Source organism: Notolabrus celidotus, chromosome 15, assembly GCF_009762535.1.
Source record: "Notolabrus celidotus isolate fNotCel1 chromosome 15, fNotCel1.pri, whole genome shotgun sequence".
In the NCBI taxonomy this organism is placed as follows: Eukaryota; Metazoa; Chordata; class Actinopteri; order Labriformes; family Labridae; genus Notolabrus; species Notolabrus celidotus.
This window is the reverse complement of record NC_048286.1, coordinates 14,715,803-14,736,240: the sequence shown is the minus strand read 5'-3', so window position 1 is coordinate 14,736,240 and position 20,438 is coordinate 14,715,803. Positions and strand designations below refer to the sequence as shown.

Below are 20,438 nucleotides of genomic sequence, written 5' to 3'. Positions count from 1 at the left end.
TTACACAATCATTTTTTTTTTTCAAACCTTCAGTAGGCAATAACGAAAGTGCTCTGGTCAATCCTGTAAAAAAATAATTTATACACATCCCCGTCGTCTGACAGGCAGGTTTGTCACAAAATTGTTGACAGCTGTTTTGCTTATTGATGGTCCTCCTCCCAGTTAGTGTGCTTCTCCATGCCCTCATCACCGCACTTCGGTAGGATTAGTTGTCATTTGTTAAAAGGGAGACAGGCAGGCAGTATGACAGTGGAACAGGCGGGGCCTGCCAAAGGCTCTGCCACCTCACCCTCCAACTCTGTCCATGTTCCTTTCTCAGGGCTGTAGCAGATGGTAGAAGACTTATAGGCCCCCTGAGGAAAACAGAAAATCAAGTCAGTCTCTTTTATTCCTCTGTGTTATTAGATTTATAACTGTGGAATGGAACACCTCTGCTTTATAGACATGGACATAGTCAAAAATAGAAGTTTCAGGAGTAGGTTTGGTGACTTTCTTAATATACGTATATATAGTGTAATTGTCTGAGAATTCCATTTAACATCCAACCAGTAATACGATGATTCACTAAAAAGAATCATCTGTGTAGCAAAGCCGGTACAGCTTATTCCTCTGTGCAACAGAGCTCCACCATTATCCAAAAAACACAGCAAAGAGCCAGGATGCCACACTGGATGACACGTTGCCTTATTACCATGAACTGCAATTTATTTTGAGTCAGTCCCACACATACCTGTATCCTGTTGCCAGAAAAACTCCATAGTGTGCCAATTGTGTATAAATCTGCAGCCAAAATAAGTCCAAAACAAATTTTTTTTCTTGTCTGAGTGACATTTACTGACAACAATGAGCCCATATCCCCGTGTTCATTGGCACTCAGGATCATATTGTTGATCAGTGATTGTTTGATTCTACGCTGATACTAAGGCCACTCTAACTGACTAGTAGATGTCATGAGAGTAATCTAAAAAATCTATGATCTACATATGTCTGCTCAGCAAAAACTTGCTCTGGGCTTCATTGGAGTAAGAGCGAATGTAATGGTTTGGATAGTGGTATTAAATATAAGATTATGATGTATGCTGTAGTATTGCAGCAACAAGCACAGACAGGAATTTGTTGTTTGGACAGAGATAAGGTTTTTCTTAAAACAGAATTTTTAAATGTTAAAAACGTATTAAAAAGCCACATCTGATATGATAAGGCCTTTAAAAGCCTTATTCCTTACTGAATTCTAATAAATGAACAAATTATCTTAACAAATAATAAACAGCTTGGTAGAATAAGGAAAAGACACCACTACTAACACAATAATTACTTCAACTAAGTTATAAAAATATTGAAAAAGTTAAACTATGCACACCTACACACAGTTCATTTCATATGAAATCGGTTTATCAGTTTATATGAAAATAAAACAATTACCTTCTCTACTCAACCAGATCATCTTTTTAGAAAATGAGAATATAATGATCTGACTCACGACAAAGACACGGTAGAGAAATTGGAGCACTTTTTGACAAACTAATTGCTGATTATTTTTGTGTACATCCAAAACAAGGCCATCAAGAATTGTCTTAGTTTTATCATTTACTCTTACATAATCTGACATATTAAAACCATACCATGCTCCAGCTGTAGCCCCCCACGAGGAAGATGCTGTCATCCAAAACGGCACAGCCTGGGCCGCTGCGACCCTCCAGGATAGGCGTCTGCAGGATGTTCCACTGGTCAGCTTTTGGATCATAGCACTCAACCAACATCACGTCTAGATGAGAGAAACCTTTGAAAGAAGATAAGTTTAAATAAAAACAGAGCTTCAGTATATGAAATGATGTTAATAAGACCTGTGATTAAAGGGAAATATTAATGTTTGAGTTTCACTACATCTGAACATGTTTAGTTATTTCTGTTTGTTGATGCTCTGTGCTCCTCTGACTTGTTTTTAAGTGGGCAGGACTCCTGAATGAAAATCTGATGACAGTTGTGCGGTTATAAATGTTTCCAGGATACTATAAATAAAATCTGACCATAATGCGCCCACACAATCCTGATGGAGCAGATTTGCTGAGAAGATCAGGTGCCAAACGGTGGAACTTTTGTCTCACCCCACTGGCAGTGATTAGTGAAATCAATGTTTGTTCTTCCTGTGAATCACTTTTGTTTTTTGACCTCTTAGTCCTTCCTTTGGACACATAAAAAAATCTGGATTAATACTGACTTTTCTTGGACATATTAGGTTTTCTTTTTTCTGGCATAGACTTCCCCATTCCTCTGGTTGCTGTAGCCTTTAACACCACTGCTGTTGCTCCTCCTTTCAGCTCTATCAGACCAATAATTGCTGGTCGGGGTAAAATGCTTCAGCATCATAAAGTAAACATACATTGAATTAAGTTTTTTGTGATTAAAATGAATATGCTTGCACTTTATTTTGTTGATGAAAGACTTATTCACTGCACAAGTATCAGTCCTGACCTGTTTTCTCATCAGTCCCTGAAATGCTCAGGTACTTACCTTTCAAATGGTTTCCACCAATGGCATACAGGCGATCATTCATTCCAGCAAGGGCATGTATGGCACGTTTTGTGTTCATATCCTGTTTTCTCGCCCACACGTCCATTATGGGGTCATAACAGTAGAGCCAGGACACATACTCTCCATTATGCACTCCTCCTGCAACAGGTTAACATAGAAGCATGGCTTTTAAAACTGTCTGTAAATTCATGTTTCTGTAGGCAGACACGCAGGCTGTTCATGTAGATATGTATAAAAGTACAAATCACTCAACATATGATGCATTTTGCTTTTCATACAGTCCAGATGACTGTGCTCATAACGAAAGCTTGTTGGCTCTCTCTTTGTATCACTGATGTTTATTAACAACAGATCGTAGTGCGTCATCGTTAATGGCACCTTTCCCAAGGAATTCTATTCAGCACAGGTTCTACTCAAGGCTGGTGCCTTTGTTCTTGTCTTTTAGTTTTAGGTTGTGCTAACTGGCACAGTACAATAGGCACATCACTAAGTTCACTGATGATTCAGTGAAAGTCAGCTTTAAGCAGAGGAGGATTTTGTTTTATTCTGTGTTGGTGTGATGAGTATCTGATTTAAATGTCAATTACACAAAAGATACTGTGGCAGCAGTTGTACTCAGTCCACTTTACATTCAATCTGTTATGAGTTGGTTTCAAAAACATTTTTGACGGGTTTCATCACGTTAACCTGTGAGTTTGTATATTCTAAGGAACTTGTCTGGTATAATTAAAACATCTAAAGGGTACACTAGGTATTTAGTCATATCGTACATAGGAAAAAAGGCCTTTGTGTCTTTCTGTCCATCTTTTGAGGTCTAGAACCCCAGACCAAAATTTCAGAGAAGCATGTAAGAATTATTTTCTGACTGTACACATGTATTAAGAAGAATAACTATACATTTATTTTCATCATATGTAACTGGTTTTATTCTATTCAAATCTGAAAAAACTATGTATTCAAAAATGATTTATTTGATCACCTTTTTGCACCCTGCTTCTCATTTATACCTAAGAGCTAACTGCTCAAAGCTACACCAGCTGCCTCACACACCTATTCTCCTACTGAATTATAAGATAAGATAAGATAGGATAAGATATTACTTTATTGATGCCCCGAGGGGGAAATTCAGTAAAAATAAAAATAAAATAAAATAAAATACAAGAAAAATAAAAATACAATAAAAATAAAGATAAAATACAATTTAGATATATACAATGTTAAAAATGGAATTTAGATTAAATAGCAGTAATTACAGGTAGTATTAAAAAAGATTCAGTAGTGACAGGTTATCTACATTCAAGTTGCATTGTGGGTAATGCTGTCCATTCTGAATCTAAAAATGTACTCATAAGAAACGTGATTGTTGTATAAGTGTTGCTCCATACTTTCATGCCACAATGTTGTTAGAGCTAAATGGGTACTTCCTGATAAAAAGAGACAAGATGATAAGTGCAACAAGTTCTTTCTGACCTGATATGTAGATCTTGCCATTGTGCACAGCGCCTGCATGTGCAGCCAGAGGCTGCGGTAGAGATGACAGGTAGTTCCACTCATTGGTCTCCAGGTTGTAGGACTCCACGCTAGACAGGTAACCGCTCTCGTTCCTTCCACCAATCACATACAAGTGCTTTTCCAGGCGGCAGGCAAAGAAACTGGCTCTCCTGAGGTAGCAGGTGACAACCAGATAACATAATCGAATCAGCAATGACAAGAGTCTGCACAGTTTGTGTAAAAGGCAGAAAGGATAAATAGTAAATCAGTTAACACCATATTACACAACCATAAACAAACAAGTCTGTGTTCCACCTCAAACAGCCTTACCTCTCCTGCATAGGAGGCAGTTGTATCCAACTGTTGAATCTGGGATCATAGCGGCTGACAAAGTGAGTGCTGTGCTTTCCTGTAAAATAAGATCAAGATACAAACAGTGATTACACAAATGATTTAGTTCAGTGGGCTGAGTCTTCATGATGCGACACAGTTTAGGCGGACTGTGGCAGTGCTTGGTTTGAATTGGACTCTGCCAAAGTTTTTTCTAATATACAGTGTTAATGAAATTATTTGCTGTGACTGGGCAGGTTTAAATGTAGTGTAAACAGATAATCTGATATCCCAACCCACACATGATGATTTTAAGTTTTAATATTTGCTAGTCTTAACTGCTGAGAGAGTTACTGTGTGTTGATTAAACCCTTGTTTTCAAACAGAGTAACATGGTGTCATTAGACACCATGTTCAAAACATCTGAAATGATCTGCAATAATGATTAACTTGTATTATTAAATAAACCTGACCAATTTAACTGAGTGCAGAGACTGTATTATTATAATACTTGGTTGAATAAGAACAAAAAGACAGCATCAGATTTTTGGTCATTTACAGCCTTTGTTTCTTACAACTGCGGTGTGTCGCCACTATTTTACAAAAAGCCCTCTTAACACTTCCACAAATGTTTCAGTGTTAATAACAGTTATTTTTCTGGGCCAATTATGGACAAGTGTTGATGGAGTGTTGTTTGTCCACTCAGAACTGATCTGGCTCTGGAATAAGTGTTTGAAACTATCTAAAAGTGTTACATTATCTATGATGGGTTTGAACTTACTTCAACTCTGGCTTAGGGCGCTATTTCAGCTATATAAACGTGACAAATTTTCTGCCACTGGTAAGAAAGACTTTCAGACTGTGGATGTGTTACTGTACCGTTGGGGTTCCACTGGTCCTCTCCACCAAGCAGCATCAGGAAGTTCTCCACCTCCACCACGCAGTGATGGGCGCTGTTGTAAGGCATTACTGGACGAGACACAAACATTGATCACTCAACATTTGAATAAAACAGAGTTGTAGATTTAAAGTGGGTGCTCCATTTTAAAATAATAGTTTAGTTAAATGACAGATTAAACACAGAGTCACTGTAGTGCCCAGAACACATTACCTTGTATTATGAAACAAGCCAAGCAAGTGTTTATTTAAAACATTCTATAGTCAACTTTAACAAAAAGCTAAGAAATAGCTCTTCATTTAAAGAAACAAGAACCCCATGGATTGTTCTCATCATCCTATGACTTTTGACTATTTCAGCATTACAGACCATCCAATCACAAACACCACAGTTGTGTTTTAAAACAAAAAGGCTACCAAATACTTTTTTTAAATCTGTAAATAAATATAGCTGCTATCAATAGTGTAGCTATCAACTACATCCTAAATCCCTCTGTACAACACGCATACACAGAACACTCAACTATGTATATGAGCTAGGTTTTTTCCCAAAGAGCATTTAAATACACATGCACAAATGGTAGCTGTAAAGTACTAAATTACTATATGTCCTGGCATGTATTATTGTGTCTGCGTCCAGATATGAATGATGTTCTGGGCGCAGGTTTCGCCTGGTGGTTTGGTTGAGTTTCCATATAGCGGGCAGCCCAGGTGCGATTTGTGCCCCCTTCCTGCATGTCATCCCTCCACTCTCTCTCCTAGTCACTTGTTCTATTTGTCCTTCAATGAATTGTACAATACTCAAACAAACAGAATGGCTTGAAAAGTGTAGAACTGCTTCTTAACTGCACTTTCAAAACTAAATTGATCCTTCAATGAACAAAGCTCTATGAAAAACTTGTCCTGGTTTAACCAAACTGCCTATTGCTCAGGTCCACTGGTCCAGGCAATTAATCCTCGTCACAATAAAATGAAACTTTCATTTATAAAACATCCACAAAGTATTATTTGGATGTTTTAATAAGCATCACTTGTAATGGCAGCGATTCCAATGTGGTGAGTAATTTTGTTCTGCCATGCTGAGTGTCCTTTTGTTTGATAAAGAGTGCTTTACTACATGTTAATGTCAAGTTTGATTTAATTGTACTATGCACTCATCTCTACAGAACATGCTTGTAACAGTGACAAAGATCTATTTCTCAATCATCAATGTGAGCCAGTACTGTAGGATTTATTTCTCCTGCTCATTGCTTTTGTTTTCTGCCCTTCCATTCATCCATCAACAGGAAGTGATTTCTTGAGGGGAATCAAGCCTGTTGACTCTCAAACTGGAACAAATGAAAAATACAAGGCAGAGTAAACACGCTACTGTTTGCTACAACAATAGTACCTATTTATCCATCCATCTATCCATCCATCTATCCATCCATCTATCCATCCATCTATCTACTTAGATTAAAAAAGATGGCTGTGGTTCAGTGGCAGAGTGGGTTGTCTCTCCATTGGAAGGTTGGTGGTTTGATCCCAGCTCTCCCAGTCACACGCCGAAAATATCCTTGGGCAAGGCACTGAACCCCAAAGTACTCCCAGTGACATAGTCAGGGGTGTGTGAATGCATATGAATGAGATTGGTTAATACTGATGGTCCGCTACAGTGGCAGCCTCTGCCATCAGTGTATGATTGTGGTGTGAACCGGTGAATGTGACGAGTGTTATGATTAAACACTTTAAGATATCAGAAAGAATAAAAGAGCCCTATATAAGTACAAGTCCATTTACCATTAAAGCATTAAAATGTTTCAGCTCTTCTTCTATTAATGTATTAGGTACATCCACTAAATATGATCTTTCCTGTATTACACTACGAATCATGTTATTACAAGTTAAGCTGCAAAGGGGCCCCTTCTGGAGGATTTCCCCTTTGTGCATGTTTTTGTGCTCCCCTCCTCTCCTCCATCTTCTCTTTCTGAAGTGACCCCATTGAGATGTAGAGAAATGGTCTTAGGTGACAGTCATAATGAACATGATCATGTTCACTCAATAAATCTCAGGCCCGGTGCTTTTTGAGCACAAATCAGTGGAATGTTAAAGCCCACCTGTCTGTCTCCATCAGTCATTTCCACTGTCACCTCCCCAACGCCTGATGGATCGCAGTTGCTGCAAAATTAGACAGCCTTGAATCTCATTTCTTTCCAATTGGCCTCTCCCTGCTATCTCACTCTGGCTGGCTGACATGTGCCAGTCCTCTATGGGAGGGGAGTCTCAGATAGGAACTAATACTACATACCCTAAACACAGCTTTATCTCGAACGAGGGGATTAGGTTGCCTGCCTCCAGTGCACCTCAAAGACGAGTGCCATATGACTGCCAAATTCCCTTACATGCTATTTACATTATCATTCAGTCAGCAGTATATAGGACATGGATGGGCGGCTTTTTATTTCATGTCGACTGACTTGTACTCATACTAAAAATCATCTTGTACCCACGTGAAGAGGAGATTATTGCTTCACAGTATGTCACAGTCTGCAGTGTGAGGAGTGAGAGGTTTTGGAACATTTGCTGATCCTCACCTAACAGGTGTTACTGGTAAACAGAGGAATAAGTTGCAGGTTATACCAAGTGAAACTAATGAAAATGATGAAACATATCAACTGTTTTTTCTTCTACAATATGCAAGACTTGACAGAAAATTATCATCACAAAAAAAGTGTGAAATTCTTCTACCTATTCACCTCCTCCTGCCTGAGCCTCCAACTAACCCCAGGGGTGAACAGCCATAGGAGAGCAGGATGAGCATGTCCTCTGTGAGATGGATGCCATCGCTCCAGTCTACAGTGAGCTCTAGGGCTCACTAGAGGGAGTCAGAAACCTCTGCATAGAGGCACAGTCGGGGTTGGTTGAATGACTCCACAGCTAATGCACCACTGCTGCCTGAGCTCTGACGTGCCTTTAACAACCATTACAATTGCATCCCACCGAGCTGGATTCCTTTGTTCTAGGCCTTGCTGCGTAGACGAGGTCCATTTCCGACAGGCAGATTGTAATATCAGGTTGGTTTACTGAAGAACAGGATGAGTATAGTGAATCATTGTGGCTGAGCCTGTGCCTGCCTTTGTCTTGTGTTCGTCCACGCTGCTGTGAGTACACTAGATGGCAAACTTTACACTGGAATCACCGAGCAGCAGATATATCTGACACAGGCAGAGAGGGATCAGATTCTCCCCAAATTGTGTTGATGAATGTCTTAATCAAAGGCTGTCCCTCTCAGGTTTCGCCTCATTGAAAAGTTATGATTGAATGTTAATAATCTTCATTCCACATCCATTGTGTGGAGGCTACATCAGATGTTCACTGATGTGTTAAGGGGATGATTTTGCAGTTTTGTCCTTCCACTTGGACACGGACCATTTGAGTGTTAACTTTTTAGTTTTGAGCGATGGAAATCCCTGTTGACCTTTTGCTTGTTGCAGTTTATACCCAGGAGTGAGAGCTAAATGAGAAATTGACAATATAGACTCCAGAGTCTCAGGCTGTTGTGTATGCATGGCTCCTTTTGTAAAATATGACCAAAAAAATGAGATATCAAATGGCCACCAGGAAATACTGTAATTTGAACAGAGATGGAAACAAGGTCCAAAACTTTTGCTGAATTTCAGACTCCCTAAGCCACAGATAAAAAGATGCTATAATAGACTTATTAAAAACTCGTGCCATAAAGTAAGAATAGAGACCTCACAATACCAAGCTGACAAAAAACAACCTATGGGTAATATGTATGGATGAAGAGAACCAGCTGAGATATGGCTCCAACCAAAACAAAAGGACAAAAAACTCAATATGTCTGACGATAATGATGCAAAGCACAAAAAAGGTCTCCCATTAGCTCTTGTTTGACCTTTCAATATGGCAACAATATAGTGGTGAGCCTCAAAAGGTCAGCAAAGACAGAGAGAAAAGAGAGCTCAGAACACTTTACAGAAGTGAGCGCTGTGATGTCTGTCCTTCAATTATTTTGTCTAGGATCAGGTATTCTTTTTTAAGGAAGAGAAATGATGATGACTTCCTTTCAATATGACATCATTTAATTAACATTGTGAACTGTTCACTAGTACAAATCTCTTACAGGATACATCTACCCTGTCCATCTCTTTAACACACAGCAAACTAATTAAAATGCAGATTTTTAGTATGTAATCTTTAGCATGCATGGGATAATTCAACCTCATGTACTGTTCAATGTAAGTGAATAATCAAGCTACATTTAAAAGCCATTGAGGAAAAAGTGGCATTCATTATTGTTCTACCTCTACCACAATAGATCATTAGATTCCACTAAATCTCATCATGCATCCTGCCAGCATATTTCAGCAAAAACAAGGGAAACCGGGCATGAAGCTCCACAGTGCTGTGAAGTCACGCTCTGATTAAAAACTTATATTAAAAGTGATAGTGATACATTATTACCTAAAGGATTTAGGGAACTCCTTCCCCTCATTTTCTGTGGAAATTAACCTGTGTTAAAGTCATCCATAGGAACAACTTTGTCTCATCATAAAAAGCCACTAACACAAGATGCCTCAGGTGAAAAAAAAAATGCAGCAGAGCCTTTGCTACTCACTTGTGAGGATCTTCCATGTCTTTTTCTCGTCGTCATAGTACTGGACCAAATTGCTTGGGAGACGATCAGGTCCAGGAGGCAAACCACCCACCAGTAACAGCATTCTCTTATTGGAACGGATTCTGTAATGTCAAAAGTGTGGGTGTGTGGACAAGTGTTGGGAAACAGAGAACAAAACAGGTATTGAGACTTGAAATAAAACATCTAAAGACAAAAACGAGCATAATCAGAACCCTAACACCTTTAATCCTTAGAATTTACATAATTACTTTGATATTATAAACAACAATAGCCCTTTTTTAAATGTGTTACTATGCAAATATTCAGTCTATGAATGAAACAACCCATGAATGAAATGCATAACAAATTTCAGCTCTGTATATGGGCACCACTCCTCAATTTAAGACCACCCATCAAGCAATATCTGGCTGCGTTTATCATGATTATCAAAAAATTACTATACTGCGTACTTATGCTTTTGATGTGTTATTGAATGGTTATTGTACTCCAAAGACATCTTTTCAATTAGCTGTGAAGCAATGAGGGTCGTGCAGGGTGCCATGCTGGAGGCCAAAAGCGCAATTGAGTACATAAACCTGCCTATGCAATGTCTCCATGTCATTGGCTGCAGTGATTCATGTGATGTCTCTTTGATATATCCTGCTGTGTGTGTATGATACATATCCCAAAGGCCCAACAATTTACTGTACAATAATGACCAATATCTGGCTCCTGATGGATTTTATAACAAATCAATCAATTAATCACAATATGCAGTTGAAAATATTAAGGGTAGCTGGCCTTTATATTCAGCCACATCCACCTTTTCTCCTTTTTCACTTTTATATGCTTGATAAAATCCCCGTCGTCTCGGTACATTCTCTCTGCTACTGGCCCACTGTGAAGTGTTTTGGGGTTATTCATATGCAAATGAGCCCCTGGACATAGATAATGGTGATTAATTGAGAGAGGAGAGAAACAGTGGCATGTGAAACTAATTATGAGGATTCCTTATTCTTTGCTCATTTAGGTCTGTATGTGGGAATAGATATGTAATTGGGATAATGTAGACCTAGTTACAAGAAAGAAAGAAAAAACACTTTAAAATCTTTTTGTGAAAAATGTGACATGTAGGTATAAAGACTTCCAATGCCACAGCTCTAATTTCTGTTCTTAAAAGAAGTATGCAGTGGATTCAAAATTGAATACTGATGCCATCACTGCTCATAAGAAATTTCAGGCTTGACTGTACAGTCAGCCCTGTAAACAAAACCTGACAAAAGCCCCGTCAATCAATCAACTTACCGACAACGCCTGACTACTCACCAGCTCCTTAAAGTGCTGATCAGGACAAACATGGATGTAACACATGCAGCTTGGCCTATTTATGTGAGCAGAACTTGCTGTAATTAAAATGATTGTTTAAACCATCTCCAAATTGTGCCTTCTGATAAATACTGCTTCCGTTCAAATATAATACACAGCAAAGTTTATTAAGTTCCCTTAATATTTTTGATTGTCATAACCTCAATTGCTTAAGTATCCTTGAACTTCAACCAGGATTGTAATGTAAGTACCATGTAATTCTGGTAACGAATGCATTACAGCATTTCAAATTATATTCATTCCAGTTGCCACACATCAAAAGCATAACCTTTTTATCTAATTTGCTGCATCTTGTCGACACTGATTACAGAGCAATTACACCGACGTGTGAGGGAATAAAAAGTTTTTTTTCCTCTCTAATAAAACATAAGGTGATCCTGTAGTTACGAATACAGTGTAGTAAAAAGTATATCAAGCCCCTTAGCAGCTGGCAATCTATAACAGGAACACCCTAAAAATCCTCATTAATTGGGCCTAAAACCTCACAGCTTTGATTGACCACCTACGTGGTCTAGACTATGAAGGCGGTGGGACCAGTATACTTGAGTGAGTGGCCGATACTTGAATCTGCAATTTGTTTAAATTTAACAAGTGGGAGGCATTTAATCGCCCTCCATCCACTCTCTAACAGCTCATTACTGTGCGTGTGTGTGTGTGTGTGTGTGTGTGTGTGTGTGTGTGTGTGTGTGTGTGTGTGTGTGTGTGTATGTTTGTGTGTGCATTGCTCATGTCTGTTTGTTTCTCTTTCTGTATCAGTGAGTGTTTGTCTGTGTCATCCTCACCTGCTGGCCACAGACTGCCTGCAGTGCTGCCTGAAGGGCATGAGGTGGTAGTTCATGGCATCCAGGAGTAGTTTCTGGCACACGGGGTCACTCCTCATGAAGTCAACAGACTGCACCCTCTCCACCAGCTCGGGAGCAGGTATGAGGGCGAAGCGCAGCCTCTTCATAAGGTCCGGGGCATAGTGCATGCGAGTCTCCCGGTCATGCTCCAGCCACAGGACTGACATCTGGAACAGAGCCAGCTCTGACTCCACTGGAGGTGGAAGAGCATCCAGCATGGCACACATCTCCTCAAAGTTCAGCAGCAGCACATCCTCCACCAGGTACTTGTTGGCCAACTTCTTGGTCTCATCCAGTCCATGGAGCGCAGCAATCTTGCAGATCTGCTTGTAGTTCTGAACAGAGATCTGGTCATTGAGGAACTGCACGCTGAGCTTGGTGATCTGGGGGATGTTAAGGATCTTGCTGACTGACAGCACCTCTTCCACTGTGTCCAGGGATAGAGTCACATTGGCAGTGTACAGGTACTCCAGCACTAATCTTAGTCCAATGGAAGAACAGCCCTGGAGGACTAGGTTATTAATGGGCCTGGCGTTGGGGGTTACCAGCTTGTCATCAGGAGAGGATGAGGGGGTCCCACTGCTGCCCTGGTCCCCTTTGCTCCCCTCATTGTTGATGACATTATGGGATGAGAAGAGAGATCTGAAATACTGGGAGCAGGATGCCAGCACAGCTTTGTGGCAGTGGAACTGCTGTCCCTGGGCAGTGAGAGTCACATCACAGAACAGCTGTTTTCTCCATAAGAGGTTGAGCCCGTGCAGCAGGGTGTCACTGTGTGTTGGGTCAAAGGTGGATGTTCTATCACCCGATCTGGACATGACTTCCTGACAGTGAACGCCACCTAGGCAACAAATAAACCATGCAAGCCATTTACCTCAGGTCGTTTACTGTATTTGCACAATACACAGAGCCTATGGCTGCTTTCAGTCAAGCTATTACAACAGATAACGATTTCGCGAGTAAGTTATTGAACTGATCTCCCCGTCCGTCCAGCGGGGAATAACCATCATGCCATGCCTGCCGGCGACTATCTACATCCAGCACGGCTTCTGTCGCTTTCAACTTTGAGCTCTGGTCGTAAAGCAACAAACAAAAACGCAGTAGTTCCCACAGCGTGCCACTCTTATTCATTCTTAACTCGAGAGAGAGATGATGATATAAATGGAGGCTGAGGGTTTTGAAGGGCGCTGTCAAAACAAAAAAAAGCGGATACGGAGATGCTGCAGCGCTTCTCTCCCCCCCTCTTTGCCCGGCAGCGCGGCTGAAGTTGTCGGATGAGGAAAAAGAAAACAACCGCTACGGTGGACGGAGAACATGCAGCATTCAGACAGCACTTCTCCCTTTCTCCTATCGTACTGCACTCCCCCACAACGAGGACATTACACATCGCTCAGATTTACGGAGTCATACAAAAGCAATTAGTTTGTCTCCGAGCCGTCAGCAGCACTACGGATACCTTTCGCTTTTTAGCCTCCCTGAGTTAAGCGGACGTGAGTATCGAAATATGAGAACTGAAATGCAGCTTTCGGTAAAGTTAAACGTAATATGCATATCTATTGTTTTCTTAAGCAGTACAAAAGCTATTTCTACGAGTGAGAACTTGACAGAAGCGTGCAGTAAGGTTGTCGCCAGATACACTAAAAGCGCCTGTCACAACTAAATGATGTGAGCAGCTCGCCTGAGAAGGAGCCAAACTTACCTGACTTCAGCTCGTGACAAAAAAAGAAAAGTAAAGCTTCAGGTTCCCAATAATCTCACTTGGATATTCCTTTGTTCTTCCTTTTTTAAAGAAATGTCCTTTTCCTTTAAAGTCTATGGTCGGTGGAGTCTCAGAATAACCATTGATTCCAACTCAGAAAGTCACTATTTCAGGTTATTTGTTGACGTTGATCATTTGTTCTTCTGAATTAACAAGAAGTGTGTGAGTGTGTGAGAGGGAGCTGTGCTTTCTGCAAGAGAAGAAGAAGAAGAAATATACGTGTGACAAATTATGCTACCAAGAAACAACACATCATTATCCTTGGGCCTGGGGCTCAGTGAGTCGTAACGAGAGTAATAGGAAATCCACGGTTGGGGAGAGAAACGGTCGTGCATGGCCGGTGGAGAGAGACCATGCAGGGGTATGGATGCTGGAGAGACTCGCAAAATTATGGCTCAAGGCTATTGTAAAAACTGTCGAGCGTAAATGACTGCGATTTCAAACATCTATGGAAGAAAGAAAAGAGAAAGGGGGAGAAAAACCGAGTCTTTCCCTCGCTGTTATAGAGAGAACCGTCAAGTTTTAGTGCGCATTGCTAATTAGTCAATTTCTCTCTGCCTTCACAGCCCGACGACTTTGCTGCTGAGCTGAAACTGCTAATTTCTGGGACCAGCCTTTTTTTGGCTGTGAACTGGATGGATGAATGGCTTGTCTCGCACAAATGACAAAAAGCCCCTGCCTTAATCTCCATCGCCAAAATAACCCCTCATCTCATTCTGCTCCTGCTAGTCCTTCAAAAGAAGGTGCTTTACACAACACACACAAGTTTTGCATCTGTATCACTAATATAATATGCACTATAGTATCCCTACACTGTTCATTATGTTGAATTAAAGCATTAACAAATCATATGTAACAAAAGCATCTTCCCTGATACACAGTGAAACACAACACAAGCACAAAAGTGATGTAAAGTTGTGAAAGAACAAGCAGGAAAATAAAGTCTAACACAACATGCAGTGTTTTCATGTACTATTATCTTAGGAGTGCACTGTATCACAACCTGGGGTCCAGCTGCAGGCCTGTAAACACAAAGGGTTGAAACCTAATACAACATCCATCAGTGCACATAGTGTGTTGTGCGTCCAAGTCCAGGTTGGATATTCAGATTCCATACACACTTTCACCTCTACAGACCCTCAGAGCCAACAAGACTGGCCTTTATCCATTAAAACAAGGTGGCTGTTGCATCACAAAATGCCAATGAGACTCCTGGTTGGCTTGTACTTACTGCCATAGCAAACAAGAATCTCCAGCCACACTGCAAAAACTCCCTTAGCTCCTGCCTGATCCTAGAGGTGTGGATGTCGTACACTTACATTTAAAAACTTGTAAACTAAGCTATCTAATCTTATTATCTTAATTAGGAGTGCATCCTTCCTATGACCCTGTACGTGTGTAATGAGGTAATGTAATCCTAATCATTAGCAGGTTGACACAGAAATGTTGCAGGTTAAAAATAAAGTAAAACAACATTCTTCATAATCCAATCAAAGCTAATATAAATGACTTATTAGGACAGAACAAACTGTCAATTAAATAAAGAGCTCAATTAGAGTAAAAAAAAACAACTTACATATAGGAGTCCCCTGGGACCAGAAGTGACAGATACTTCACAAGTTATGAAATGACAGATAGGGATAAATGGGTTTGTTCATGTACTATGAAATAGAGCAGCACCATGCTACCGTCAAGCAATAACAGGCCACATATAGGTAGCATTTATAATAGCTGGAACCAGAACATAGTTTGATGTTTGAGTGTTTGACAAGCACGCAGCCTGTATATCCCATACTTCAAGTTAAACTGTGCAAATTCTCTCATGAACTCTGTGAGATGACTGATTAGAGTTTATGCTAAATAATAACTGCCAGCAAACTATAACTTGGTGGTTTGTAATAATTAAGAAAGCTTGTGTTGTTGTTTACTACTCGTCTTGTGTTGCCTCACTTTCAAAATCACTTGACACTGCACAGCATTAGACTAATCCACTGTATTTCACCTCAGAGTTGCATACTGTTATCTGGACTAGCGCTCAGTTAGCACTACATTACCCAAGTCTCGAGCGTGCTATTCTAACGCAATAAAATGACCATTTCCAACTCTTTCAGCTCTTTGTAGCAACTCAGTCTCCTGAGGCCACTGGTCTTCAGATTGCAGGGCATTTATGGTTGTAAGTTGTTGCAGTGTGCTGAGGGAGGGAGGAAGGGTGGAAGGGGGGGGGGGGGGGGGGTCATCAGATAAGAGAAGAATTTCTAGACTAATTAAACCCTTTGAGACAAAGAATCACACCACAGTGATTTACAACTCTCTGTACCAGTTAACTCAACTCATATTTATCTGTCATATTACTCAGATACCATATCTACCTCTATGAGTTAAAACTGTTTGTGTCCTTAATATTATTGAGCATATCAGAGTAAATAACAACAGTTAAATGAGATTTAAATAGTTCAGTCATCAGTTTATAAAGAGAAAGGTGCTTAAAAATGTGCACAATGATCCCAGCCACTGACTGTCTTTTTAATACAGCTATATGGAATAAAAACTCCCCATTTTTCCCATTCTACATGTTTAATGCTAACCTTATAGCATGATTTCTCATGTTAAGCACATCAAATAAATCTAAACATAGCAAACTGCAGACATTTATGTGCCCTTAAATGACTGATTAAAGAGTGAGCATTTAATCTAATCAGTGCAATGGAACAAAACAAAATGAGAGGCTCCAAACTTGTGAATAGCAAAAGTCTACCAGGCATAATTCCTTTTACTGGCTGCTGCAGAGGGGTATGCTAAGATAGAAAGTATTATTTTCCTAAATGGAAGGTGTCAGATGGTCACGGAAATGTGATCGGCTGTTCAAGATCACTGCTTCCCATCTGCAATTTGTGACGTGTGAAAGATTCAGCCCAAATGTGCTCACCAAGCGTAAATCCTCAGCACTTTCTCTTATCGTGGAAAAGCAAGATAACCAGCTGTTTACAGATCAGAGAACATATCATATTAATATCATGGAGAGGGTGATATCATCTTGTTTGTAAAATATTTTGTTAACTAAGTGTGCTGTGGTATGGCAACCTATAAAGTGAAAGTTGTAATTTATGTTTTATTGAAACTGTTATAGTTTAGAGGTTTTTGTCTGATAAAGATTAGTAAAAGGTTGACACATGAAAAGCTGCAGAATTAGGGAGGAACAGATTAAAGCTAAGAGTAGGTTACAATGAATACTTAATTACACAGCTTATATTGAAATAAAGACCCTCCTAATCCATTTCACTATATGTCTAAACCCAGGCAGGGTTCCTTTGTTTTCTTCCTGTGTTTTATATGATCTAAGGATAGTTCACAGTTTGATGAAATGTGATTTAACTGGAAAGTGTCTGTACAGTATATTGAGCAAGTTTGATTGGGAGCCTCTGTTTGAGTCCCGGCAAACTGCAACTTTAACTGTTAATAGCAATGGTTAAACTAGTTTGTGAGCTCCCTACAATTTAAGACTAATGAATAGACACATTTTAGGAAAAGGTTTGGTTAAAGATAATGATGGCAGCTCTGGTTATTGTAATTCAATTTTATAATGTGAACAAATGCAATCACGTTTACTTGATAAATATTTATTGATATCATCTAGATTTTGACTCAGGAACTGATTAGCACAAGCTGGTCATCCCAGGTGAAAGTTAGTTAGAGATGATTCATAAAATCTCCACTAGATAATAAATTGGAGGCTCTTATATTTGCCATTCAGGGAGTATGGGAGGCCTGCTGTTTTAAACCCCTAGATCCCCACACATGGCATAGTCACCACAGACACGGCTCACAGAGCCAGCCGGCAGCCGGGAGGTGAGCAGAAAGGAACAGGCGGTGTCCCCTTTAGAGTGAGCACAGGAGCGTGTGTGAGTGTGAGTGTGTGTACAGTACGTGTGCGTGTGTGTGGCATTTCTCAAATGACAAAAGGATGCCAGTTGTGCAGTCCAGGTGGGAGGAGACATGAAGGTGGTGTGGAGACTCACCTGAGGGAGAGTCTGGGCAGAAGGGACCAGGGCTATAGTGGATACCCGGAGATGTGTATAGGGGCCGCAAGAGGCCACGGTGCCGGGGAGGAGGTTTGGGGGATGGAGGGAGAGGGGGCTGCTGTTGCGCAGTCTCCCCAGCGTGATGCATCTACCTTCAGGGTGGCAGCAGGCGTGGAGTGGGGTGCGATGGAGCGAGCACGGGCTCAGTGGCGCGGTCACCTAGGGACGCTGAAGCTGCTGTAGCAGGACTGATAGTTATTCCTTGGGAGAATTGCAAGATGAGCCCCATTGTATTAGCAAACCCCTTCTACTAAAACTGTATCAATGTTCTCAAGCCTTTAGAGAAGGAAGTTTGGGTGCAAAATATCTGACACTTATCTGAGAACCAGAGGCAACTTCAAAGTTTTATGATAAACAGAAGGAAATAATGTTGAATAAAAGATCTTTACTAAATAAAATACAAAACACAATAATCACACATTTCTTTATTTAGTATACACCATTAAGTGTATGTTTCAGTATGAATTAAAATCCCTCTTCTCAGGGTTAAACTTCAGTGAATTACTTTGGCAAAGGAAAGCCAACAAATTATTCCATACTGATTTGAAACTGTCAGACATTAAGCTTTTTAATTTGCCAGCCATACTTTTGTGTTGCAACTGTTTCAGTCGTATGTTTTAGAAATTCTCTGTGTCTAATATGGTCAGCACTCCCAATTATTCACTCCACTGACAAGTGAAACAAATGGGACCAACCAGTGCATTCTGTATTATCTACACCCCTTGGATTCCCTGACAATAATTAATACAATGGCAAGCTGCTGTTAGCAGCCCCGACGACATGAGCTCAACAACATAAGCTCTTCCTTTCCAAGAGCTCTTTAGGGGAAATTACATTGAGCAGTGAGGTCATATACATTGTGGCCACAAGCAGCCGGGTCATATCAAAGCACAGATAAAGGTCTTATTGTAGGGTGCTGTTAACATCTCTAGGTTATTACTCACATCATTACTCCATGAATGTAAGGTGCATGGAATATGTCAAGACTAATATGAATGTAGCCCTGACTATAGAGATACACAGAGCCTTTAGCAGCAGAGACAGTCTGTGTATATATCATAGAAGTTCATTAATAAGCCACATAATCTTAGTGGAGCAGCAGTGCTGACCACCTCGCTCATGTGGTCACACACCATTATGTACCGTTTCTTCATTTTCTCATAATACACATAAACAGGAAAATAACATTGTTAATATATCATCTAAATAGCATATCATTTATTTAAGCACCATCAGGTAAATAAGGTGTATGCATGTTTAGGGAAAAGGGACAAATACAGCGATCTCATGTTAAACTGAAATTAAAAAAGGGGTACTTATTTTTGAGGTGACAGTAAACTAGCCAATATGTCCATTTGAAGAGTTGTCATGTAATCATACTAACCCCCTCTTATTTTAGCCTGCAAGGATATTAACAGGTTTTTTAATTATAGAGGAGCACATTCCCCCAACATCCATTAAAGGAATGCCATGCTAATTTTAAATCCTCGCAGCAGGCACTGGCATCAACAGAAGAAAAGTGGATGAGTTTCTCTTTAACAGCTGTAATTTGTGTTTTCCAATCACCATGCTGATTTCTGCTCATTATACTCCGGTTTCACACCGGTAAGTGAGCAAAGTTTGGATTGATTGACTCTAATTAACTAAAAAATGTTCCAAGCCATGGATTTATTATCATGCTAGCTAGCCACAAATGTCAGAGACTTTCACAAATTATTATCCTGTTAAGATAAATATCTTTGAAATCAAATGAGTGTGGAAACACAAGGAACACGTATTGTTATACTGATGAGTTTGTTTGGCATGTTTTCTGCAGAGTTCCACACTAAAGACTCACCTGGGCAAACACACGGCGTTCCAGTGTATTGTTAAGCTGTATGGTATGACTGAATGACAGATGCTGTGGTCGCTTAAACTTTAAAGGAACACACTCCCTAATAGCCTACTGTGGTGTATTAATACTGAGGGGAATGAAGAAAAGACACTGAATGAAGTTTTTAAGTTGAAGTAAAATGAAATTTTCTCTATGAGGTTAAAGATAATAGTCACAATATGAAGCAGTGCAGAGCTGCCGGGTCTACTCTTTGTTAACAGAGGACCTGTTTCCTCCTGTGTGCTCCAAAACTTGGCAGCATCTCCCTCATTGATATTTTAGACACAGTAGCACCTCTCTCCACTCACATTCTTTCTTTGACTTCATCAGCTCCATGGCTCAACTCTCCACTTGCTTCAGAACAAAGACAGGACGGCTTGAGTGGACACCTCCATTTTCCTGGTTTTTAAAAATATCTCAAAACAGAGTTTTTGTTAGCTTCGAGAAGACAGAACATTGCTCTGATTCACTTGGCTTCACGTCAGCGATCAGAAGTAACCGCTGAAGTGAATCCAAATGAAACGGGCCCATCGTCTGCATGGTGGCGCCAGGCGGAAATTGTGAATCATGCTGCCTGTAAATCAGATTTTCCAAACATGTCTCTGGAAAAATCTGCCTTTTTACAAAA

The 20,438-nt window shown here is 40.2% G+C and overlaps 1 protein-coding gene across 1 annotated transcript; it reads right to left on the bottom strand.

Moving 5' to 3' along the window:
• Window positions 1-197: 197 nt before the first annotated feature.
• klhl14 (kelch-like family member 14) lies at window positions 198-20,154 on the bottom strand. Its single transcript, XM_034702372.1, is given in 12 exon segments — window positions 198-353; window positions 1,623-1,780; window positions 2,512-2,670; window positions 4,003-4,193; window positions 4,354-4,432; window positions 5,233-5,322; window positions 9,872-9,993; window positions 12,040-12,940; window positions 17,875-17,932; window positions 17,935-17,980; window positions 17,982-18,114; window positions 20,119-20,154. Coding segments are annotated over 11 exon segments (1,989 nt in total). The 5' UTR covers window positions 18,026-18,114; window positions 20,119-20,154; the 3' UTR covers window positions 198-212.
• Window positions 20,155-20,438: the final 284 nt, after the last annotated feature.